The sequence below is a fragment of the Parasteatoda tepidariorum genome, chromosome 4 (assembly GCF_982258835.1).
Source record: "Parasteatoda tepidariorum strain Cologne lab strain chromosome 4, Ptep-v5.0, whole genome shotgun sequence".
NCBI lineage: Eukaryota > Metazoa > Arthropoda > Arachnida > Araneae > Theridiidae > Parasteatoda > Parasteatoda tepidariorum.
In genome coordinates this window covers 109,221,642-109,232,120 of record NC_141758.1, presented here as the reverse complement: position 1 = coordinate 109,232,120, position 10,479 = coordinate 109,221,642, and the positions used below count along the sequence as shown (strand labels likewise).

At 33.7% G+C, this 10,479-nt stretch overlaps 1 protein-coding gene across 1 annotated transcript; it reads left to right on the top strand.

Annotated features, from left to right (window-relative positions):
• The first annotated feature begins 3,347 nt into the window (after positions 1 to 3,347).
• Positions 3,348 to 8,220, top strand: LOC147812538 (uncharacterized). Its single transcript, XM_087162346.1, has 4 exons — positions 3,348 to 3,731; positions 3,852 to 3,946; positions 4,580 to 6,389; positions 6,448 to 8,220. Exons 1-4 carry the CDS (start codon positions 3,348 to 3,350, stop codon positions 8,218 to 8,220), a joined length of 4,062 nt encoding a protein of 1,353 aa, XP_087018472.1.
• Positions 8,221 to 10,479: the final 2,259 nt, after the last annotated feature.

Genomic DNA, 10,479 nt, shown 5'->3' with positions numbered 1-10,479 from the left:
GTTGGAGGTAGGGAGGCCCAGTAACACTTTCAAAGTATCAGGCAGTACAAAACTCTCGTCTGTTATTATTTAAGCTCTAACGTTTCCTCATATTTTTAAATATTTTTTTTTTCTAATACGTTACTGATACGTTATTTGTTCTTTACCTTCTCACCTTTTTTTTTTATCTTTATTTTTAATGTTTTTTTTTCTTCCTTTTTACTAATAACCACTTTGTAGCCTGCAATGCTGTTGTCTGCGGAAGACACTAGAATGTGCAATGGGCGTTGTAGGATGACGATGTCCCACCTCGTTGGAGGTAGGGAGGCCCAGTAACACTTTCAAAGTATCAGGCAGTACAAAACTCTCTTCTGTTATTATTTAAGCTCTAACGTTTCCTCATATTTTTTAAGTATTTTTTTTTCTAATATGTAACTGATACGTTATTTGTTCTTTCCTTTCTCACCTTTTTTTAATCTTTTTTTATAATGTTTTTTTCTTCCTTTTTACTAATAACCACTTTGTAGCCTGCAATGCTGTTGTCTGCGGAAGACACTAGAATGTGCAATGGGCGTTGTAGGATGATGATGTCCCACCTCGTTGGAGGTAGGGAGGCCCAGTAACACTTTCAAAGTATCAGGCAGTACAAAACTCTCTTCTGTTATTATTTAAGCTCTAACGTTTCCTCATATTTTTTAAATATTTTTTTTTCTAATATGTAACTGATACGTTATTTGTTCTTTCCTTTCTCACCTTTTTTTAATCTTTATTTTTAATGTTTTTTTTCTTTCTTTTTACTAATAACCACTTTGTAGCCTGCAATGCTGTTGTCTGCGGAAGACACTAGAATGTGCAATGGGCGTTGTAGGATGATGATGTCCCACCTCCTTGGAGGTAGGGAGGCCCAGTAACACTTTCAAAGTATCAGGCAGTACAAAACTCTCTTCTGTTATTAATTAAGCTCTAACGTTTCCTCTTATTTTTTAAATATTTTTTTTAATATGTAACTGATACGTTATTTGTTCTTTCCTTTTTTTAATCTTTAATTTTAATGTTTTTTTTTTCTTTCTTTTTACTAATAACCACTTTGTAGCCTGCAATGCTGTTGTCTGCAGAAGACACTAGAATGTGCAATGGGCGTTGTAGGATGATAATGTCCCACCTCGTTGGAGGTAGGGAGGCCCAGTAACACTTTCAAAGTATCAGGCAGTACAAAACTCTCGTCTGTTATTATTTAAGCTCTAACGTTTCCTCATATTTTTAAATATTTTTTTTTTCTAATACGTTACTGATACGTTATTTGTTCTTTACCTTCTCACCTTTTTTTTTTATCTTTATTTTTAATGTTTTTTTTTCTTCCTTTTTACTAATAACCACTTTGTAGCCTGCAATGCTGTTGTCTGCGGAAGACACTAGAATGTGCAATGGGCGTTGTAGGATGACGATGTCCCACCTCGTTGGAGGTAGGGAGGCGCAGTAACACTTTCAAAGTATCAGGCAGTACAAAACTCTCTTCTGTTATTATTTAAGCTCTAACGTTTCCTCATATTTTTTAAGTATTTTTTTTTCTAATATGTAACTGATACGTTATTTGTTCTTTCCTTTCTCACCTTTTTTTAATCTTTTTTTATAATGTTTTTTTCTTCCTTTTTACTAATAACCACTTTGTAGCCTGCAATGCTGTTGTCTGCGGAAGACACTAGAATGTGCAATGGGCGTTGTAGGATGATGATGTCCCACCTCGTTGGAGGTAGGGAGGCCCAGTAACACTTTCAAAGTATCAGGCAGTACAAAACTCTCTTCTGTTATTATTTAAGCTCTAACGTTTCCTCATATTTTTTAAATATTTTTTTTTCTAATATGTAACTGATACGTTATTTGTTCTTTCCTTTCTCACCTTTTTTTAATCTTTATTTTTAATGTTTTTTTTCTTTCTTTTTACTAATAACCACTTTGTAGCCTGCAATGCTGTTGTCTGCGGAAGACACTAGAATGTGCAATGGGCGTTGTAGGATGATGATGTCCCACCTCCTTGGAGGTAGGGAGGCCCAGTAACACTTTCAAAGTATCAGGCAGTACAAAACTCTCTTCTGTTATTAATTAAGCTCTAACGTTTCCTCTTATTTTTTAAATATTTTTTTTAATATGTAACTGATACGTTATTTGTTCTTTCCTTTTTTTAATCTTTAATTTTAATGTTTTTTTTTTCTTTCTTTTTACTAATAACCACTTTGTAGCCTGCAATGCTGTTGTCTGCAGAAGACACTAGAATGTGCAATGGGCGTTGTAGGATGATAATGTCCCACCTCGTTGGAGGTAGGGAGGCCCAGTAACACTTTCAAAGTATCAGGCAGTACAAAACTCTCGTCTGTTATTATTTAAGCTCTAACGTTTCCTCATATTTTTAAATATTTTTTTTTTCTAATACGTTACTGATACGTTATTTGTTCTTTACCTTCTCACCTTTTTTTTTTATCTTTATTTTTAATGTTTTTTTTTCTTCCTTTTTACTAATAACCACTTTGTAGCCTGCAATGCTGTTGTCTGGGGAAGACACTAGAATGTGCAATGGGCGTTGTAGGATGATGTCCCACCTCGTTGGAGGTAGGGAGGCCCAGTAACACTTTCAAAGTATCAGGCAGTACAAAACTCTCTTCTGTTATTATTTAAGCTCTAACGTTTCCTCATATTTTTTAAATATTTTTTTTTCTAATATGTAACTGATACGTTATTTGTTCTTTCCTTTCTCACCTTTTTTTAATCTTTATTTTTAATGTTTTTTTTTACTTTCTTTTTACTAATAACCACTTTGTTGCCTGCAATGCTGTTGTCTGGGGAAGACACTAGAATGTGCAATGGGCGTTGTAGGATGATGATTGTTGCGGCAAACACTAACTCCAATTAGTTTGCGCCACCAAAAGTATTTAGAATATGTAGGTTACTTTGAGTATGGCAAGAGAAAAAAGAGAGAACTGGAAATATCGTTGAATTGGCTTTTTGAAATATCTTTGGAACGCTGTGTTTTGTTTTTTGTTGTTTTTTATTTAAAATTAATGTTTTGTTTTGCCTGTTTTTAAACGTTATCAATCAATAGACAAGATGCCTCTCACAAACACAGTCAATCCGGTTAGGAACGACATTTCTGGCGCCCCCGGGTGGGCGGCCTTGTCTTAAGGATTGGTAAGAAAGGTAGGCGAAGATTTATTAATTTCCATTTTGAAGATTAAATATTTGACAATTTGAATACTTTTGAAGATTTGAAAGATATATATATATTTTATTTGAATATTTGATACCATAACGGTAATTTATATGTGCTTAGAATCGATAGTTTTAGAAGCTAAGAATTTGATATTAAGATAGTAAAAATGGAAATAATAAAAAGAAATAAAACCGCTCAAAGAGCTTCATTTACTAAGGCCTACAAGAAACTAGAAAATTTATTAATTGGCGATAGTGTGACGTATGACGAAATTGAAACGGATCTTTGTTTATTTAAACAAAAGGTAGACATTTTGGAAATAACTCATAATAGTTATTTAGATAGTTTGCAAGATGAAAAGGAATTCGAAACTGAATATAATTCCGTTGAAGAATACAGAGAAAAAGCTTTGAGAATTCAATTAAAAGCTAAACGTTCCTTAGATAATTTGAAAAAGAACTCGTGTGAAAACGAAATTGTTACTTCCGAAAATAACGGCGAATTACCGAACACTAAATCTCCGAAAGCTTTATGTCAACGGCTCCCCGAAGTTGAATTATATAAATTCGGCGGAGACTTGAAAGATTGGTTAACGTTTTGGAACCAATTTAAAAATATTCATGAAAATGTTAATTTAACGAAAGCTGATAAATTTCATTATTTAATTCAGTCGACGAAGCTGAAATCGGAAGCTAGGGAAATTGTGGAATCTTTTCCTGTAACAGATGAAAATTATCCTTTAGCTGTTGAAAGTTTAACCGAAAGGTATGGCCGAAAAGATCTATTGATAGATTTTTATGTTAGAGAACTCCTGAAACTCGTATTAAATAATGCGAATAAGAATAAGAATGATTCTTTAAGTTGTTTATACAATAAACTGTCAACTCAATTGAGAGCATTAAACTCACTAGGAGTTACATTTGAGATGTGTGGTGTAATTTTGTATCCCCTTGTTGAAAGTTCATTACCATTAAATGTGTTACGCTCATTTGAACGCCAAAGAAAAAATTTAGAAAGCGAACAAAAACTATCCAGTCTTGATGCGATAATTTATTTTTTGAAAAACGAAGTACAAGCGGAAGAAAAAATAAAATTGAGTAGAACTGAAATATTTCATCCCCCCTTCAAACGAAGGAACTTGACACCGCCGGCGAGTCTGAATTTGAGAGATCGGAAATCGTCTGCGGCTGAATTAATTAGTCATAATTCAAACGATGATATTCTTTGCTTATTTTGTTTTAAAAACCATGAGACTCGTTTTTGCAAGAAAGCGTTTTATATGCCTTTAGAAGAAAAACAGTCTGTTATTAAAAGGAAGGGTTTATGTAAAATTTGTTTATTGAAAGGGCACCTGGCTTTTTCTTGTAAATCAAACATTAAATGTTCATTTTGCACAAGAAAACATTTAAAATTTATGTGTCCTGACTTAGAATGTAATCGATCGGATGAAAGAAAACAAGATAATAATGAAAGCGAAGAAAAAGAGACTGGCACTTTACATTCGCGCGTGCATGCAACTAAAGAAGTATTTTTACAGACTCTTGTAGTAATTATTAAGGAAAATAAAGCGCAGCGTAAAGCTAGAATTATTTTAGATACAGGTTCTCAAAAGTCTTATATTATGAAATCTACTGCAGAAGAGTTAGGTTTTGATTTTGAAAGGGAAGAAGAATTTTCGACCTCATTATTTGGAGGTAAGAAAACAGAAATTCAACGGCACAAATGTTATAAAATATATCTCGATAGCCTTGATGGTAAATATAATTGTAATTTTGATGCATTGGATCAGGAAATAATTTGTAATAATGTTTCTAGCATTAGACAAGGGCCGTGGATTCGAGAATTGAGACAAAAAAGGATATTTATAACTGATTGTAGGAATTCAGGACCTATTGAAGTTCTTTTAGGGGCTGTTGTTGTTGGTAAACTATTTACGGGTAAACAAGAACAATTAAAATCTGGATTAGTCGCCATCGACACTAAATTAGGATGGACATTAATAGGGAAGGTTCCTCAGTTTGAAAACCATGATAATTTAAATATGACGGTTGTAAATATGCTTTCTCAAGAATTACCTGTTTCATTTTTATGGGATTTAGAATTACTTGGTATTAGAGACCCTGTGGAACAAAACACTAGAGAAGATACACAGAGGGCAGTTATGATTCATTTTCGAGACACAGTTTATCAAAATTCAGATGGAAGATACGAAGTAAGCTTACCATGGAAAAAGGATCATGCTTTATTACCGAATAATTATGAGTTGTCTCTTAAAAGATTAAAATCTACTAACAAGAAATTAGAAAAAACGGGATATGAAAAGAAATACCAGCAAGTTTTTGATGAATGGATAGAAGAAGAAGTGATTGAGAAAGTTCCACAAGAAGAATTGTCAATTAAAGGTACACATTACCTCCCACATCGCCCAATTATTAAGGAAAAGTCAACGACAACTTCTTTGAAAATCAGACCCGTCTTTGACGCTTCAGCCAAGAATCCGAACTTCCCATCACTAAATGATTGTTTAGAGACTGGAATAAATTTTATTGAAACAATACCATCCATTTTGGCTCGATTTCGATTGTATGAAATTGGTGTTATTTCTGACATTAGAAGAGCATTTCGGCAAATCTCTCTAAATGAAAGAAATAGGAATTATTTACGATTTCTTTTGATTGATGAACAAAATGAACTGAAGACTTATAGACATCGTCGAGTTGTTTTCGGTCTAACCAGTAGTCCTTTCTTATTGATGGCTGTCATTCATCATCATCTGTCCAAACAGACATTCAAGATACAATATTCTGAAGAACAGTTGGAAAAACTCCGAAACAGTTTTTATGTAGACAATTGCGTAACGAGTGTACAAGATTTAACTGAATTAGAAACTTTTATAAAGTCAGCTACAGAAATTATGAAAGAAGGTCAATTTGACCTTAGAAGTTGGGAAAGCAACCAATTATTAGATTGCCCGTCTGCAGCTACTGAAGCGCGAGTCTTAGGCTACGTATGGGATAAAAACTTAGACTCGTTAAAAATTGATTCTGACTCACTGAAACTGGAAGAATTCGAAAAATTAACTAAGAGAAAAATTTTGTCCCTGATAAAGCGAATCTTTGATCCGATTGGATTTCTTGCTCCAGCTTTAATAAGACCTAAGCTTTTACTTCAAGCAACCTGGAAGACTAAAGGTTATTGGGATTCGGAAGTTAAAGAAAAAATTCAATTCATGGTTCAAAGACTTACATTACTTAAATGATATTAAGATCCCAAGATGGTTGGGAGTTACTGCCTTATCTAAACTCAGCTTCCATACATTTGTTGATGCAAGCAAAACAGCTTATTCAGCTTGTATATTCCTAAGAAGTGAATCCCCTGATGGCTCTGTAAATGTCCAGCTACTCCAAGCTAAGTCAAGAATAACTCCACTGAAAAAAATAACGATCCCTCGTCTTGAATTGATGGGAGCAACTATTGGAGCTAGACTGTTCAATTCTATGGACTCTGCTTTAAAACTCGAAAAAGGAAACATTGACACCTACTTTTGGACAGATTCGTCGGCTGTGTTAACTTGGATTAAGAGGAAAGAACAGTGGTCAGTGTTCGTGAACAATCGAATATCTGAAATAAATAGACTGACATCACCTGAGAATTGGTATCATGTACCAGGAAGCCAGAACCCGGCCGATCTTCTCTCGAGAGGATGTGGAGCTAAACAACTTCTGAAGTCCAAGTGGTGGCTAGGGCTTGCCTGGCTGAAGAATTCTAAGGATGATTGGCCGATGACAGTAGCTAATGTTAATGAAGAGGAAGTTGAAAAGGAAAAACGAAAGACTGTTGTTTCGGCTATCAATGTAGACTCGGAATCCATTGCAACTACTTTAGCATCCAGAATTTCGAAGTTTTCTAAGATAATTAGAGTTGTAGCATGGTTGTTACGCTTCCAACCAAAAGCTAAAGATTTAAGAAAGAATGTTGATTTAACGCAAGAAGAAATAAGAAATGCACAAAAGACTCTTCTGCGGTCAGTACAAAAAGAGTGCTTCAATGACGAAGAAGGTAAAAAATCTTTGAAAAACTTTCAAGTGTTTTCAGATCATGAGGAGATACTTCGATTAAAGTCTAGACTTTTGAATGAAGATGAAACCCCTGAATTCATTGCGCCTTTGATTCTTCCGTCAAAGCATCTTGTTGTCACCCGACTTATTGAACAAGAACACCTGTTGAATAAACATGCAGGAACGTCCATTCTTCTAACAATCCTGAGAGAGAGATTTTGGATTATAAAAGGTAGAAGAACTGTTCGCTCCGTTATTAGAGGATGTGTCACCTGCAAGAGACAAAAGGTTAAAAATCTTGAAGTACCATTTCCACCTCTGCCTCCTGATCGAACTAGATTATCGGCTGTATTCGAAGTGTCCGGTGTCGATCTGGCCGGACCTTTGATGACCAAGACTAATGAGAAGGTTTGGATCGTCCTTTTCTCCTGTGCTGTATATAGAACTGTTCACTTAGAGCTGATACCTTCTCTTAGCACAAACGCTTTTGTTCAAGCATTACGGCGTTTTATTGCCAGAAGAGGTAGAGTAGCTACACTATACTCAGACAATGGTACCAATTTCACTGGCCTCAACGCCTCCTTAAAGCGCCTTGATTGGAACAAAAGCATGAAAGAATTTGAAGTTTCCCAAATCCAATGGAAATTCAATCCACCATCTGCCCCATGGTGGGGAGGATTCTGGGAAAGATTAATCGGAATTCTCAAAGATCTCTTAAGAAAAAACTTGGGACGGTCATCTCTGACTCATGAAGAACTCTCAACTCTTGTTTGTGAATGTGAGTCGATCATGAACAATAGACCTTTGACTTATGTGTCTGAAGAACCAGATTTGAGAGCTTTAACACCATCTTCATTCCTTCAAGACCTCCCTACTAACGACGTAGCCGACTTAGACAAAATTGACAAAACTAATTTAGACAAGAGATACAGATATGTTCAAAGATTGAGAGAAAGACTAAAAGAAAGATTCAGGATCTAATATTTAGGTTTCTTGCGTTCATCTGTTTCCAAGAGACCTGACCAAATAAATATTGGAGACATCGTCCTGATTGGCAGAGAAGACAGAAAACGAATTTTCTGGCTGTTAGGAAAAGTTATTGAGCTGTTCCCTGGAAGAGATGGACGAGTAAGACTAGTCAAATTGAAAACGGACAAAGGGACTTTACTAAGACCTATTCAAAGACTATATCCTTTAGAGGTAACTGAAGATGCCAGTGAACATTAAATAACTATGAACATTTTTGGACGTTAAATACAGATTTGTATCTTTTAAAATTCTTTAAATTTTATAACATAACAATTGTATGTCTGCCATAATTTTAGTATTTTTTTTGTAATTTATTGTGTTGAGTTTTCCCCTACATAAAACTCAAGTGGGGAGAATGTTGCGGCAAACACTAACTCCAATTAGTTTGCGCCACCAAAAGTATTCAGAATATGTAGGTTACTCTGAGTATGGCAAGAGAAAAAAGAGAGAACTGGAAATATCGTTGAATTGGCTTTTTGAAATATCTTTGGAACGCTGTGTTTTGTTTTGCTTTTTGTTTTTTTTTTATTTAAAATAAATGTTTTGTTTTGCCTGTTTTTAAACGTTATCAATCAATAGACAAGATGCCTCTCACAAACACAGTCAATCCGGTTAGGAACGACAATGATGTCCCACCTCGTTGGAGGTAGGATGGCCCAGTAACACTTTCAAAGTATCATGCAGTACAAAACTCTGTTCTGTTATTATTTAAGCTCTAACGTTTCCTCATATTTTTTAAATATTTTTTTTCTAATATGTAACTGATACGTTATTTGTCCTTTCTCACCTTTTTTTAATCTTTATTTTTAATGTTTTTTAATAACCACTTTTTTGCCAGAAATGCTGTTGTCTGGGGAAGACACTAGAATGTGCAATGGGCGTTGTAGGATGATGATGTCCCTCCTCGTTGGAGGTATGGAGGCCCAGTAACACTTTCAAAGTATCAGGCAGTACAAAACTCTCTTCTCTCTTCAAAACTCTCTTCTGCTACCTGTCCCGGTGATTAACCCGGATAATCGGGAGTGCACTGTAATTTGTAGTCACTACATTTAAAAAAAAGTTGTTAACTACATTTGTAACTAAGTATTTGTAGCTAACTACATTTGTAACTAAGTAGTTGTAGTAAACTACAAAAATAATTTAGTTTTTCTGATCGAACTAAACGTGAGTATTTTTCGTTGTTTTCTTTTCCATTTAAACACATATTATCATTTTTTTCCAGCTTAATGGTTATACTCTCAATTGTTCATCAGAAGAAAAACTTCTTTCTATTATTATTTTTTATCTGATTTGATAAGAAGGAAAAGAAAAAAAAATAGAATCTTATGTATATAATATTAACGTTGGTATGGAAACAGAATATCAGAAATGAAAAAACAGTGTAAAAGTAATCAGTGGTATATCCTTACTTATATACAAAAATTCGGTTAATTATTGAATTGTTTTTAAAAATCATTGTATTCAATTGTTTTGTTAACACTAGAAAGACTGAAACTTGGTATATACCTATATTGCCCAAAAGCAGTCAATATGACTGGATTGTAAAAGAATAAATAATGTGGAAAGAAATTTGTTAAAAATAAATTCTTTTATATTATTTCTAATTATATAGCAAGTTTTTAGTAAATAGTAACAATAAAAAAATTATATGTTGCACAAAATTCTAAGAAATTGTGTCATTATGTACATCATCGTTTTTCTAATTGAAATTAAAAGCAGTCAAAATGACTTCCTCAGGCAATCTAGTGTTAAGTCAGATGAACTAAATCAAAGAATTTTTGCACAAGATAACATTTTTTAAAAAATGATAGAAATAAAAGACCCCTCAACTTTTATGATTCAATTTTAAGAAATCGTTGAGCCTATTTTTTTAAAGGCTCAAAAATTCTGAAACAAGGAAATTTTTAAGTTAGACCAAACAGTTTTGAGAAATTAATGGATGGTCCCTCTTTTCGATAGGGAACTTTTACAATTTTTCAAGAGTCTGAAATCAATATTTAATCCGATAAATATAAGGCACGAAAAATTAACGATATAGAGAGTTTTTTTTTTTTTTAAAGTTAATGACCCCTGAATTTTTATGTTTACTTTTAGTAATAATAATTAAGAAATTCTTGAGTTGTTTACGTATTTAATACTAGATAAGGAAGTCATAGGAGAATACTAGATAAGGAAGTCATTTTGACTGCTTTTAATTTGAATGAGAAAAAC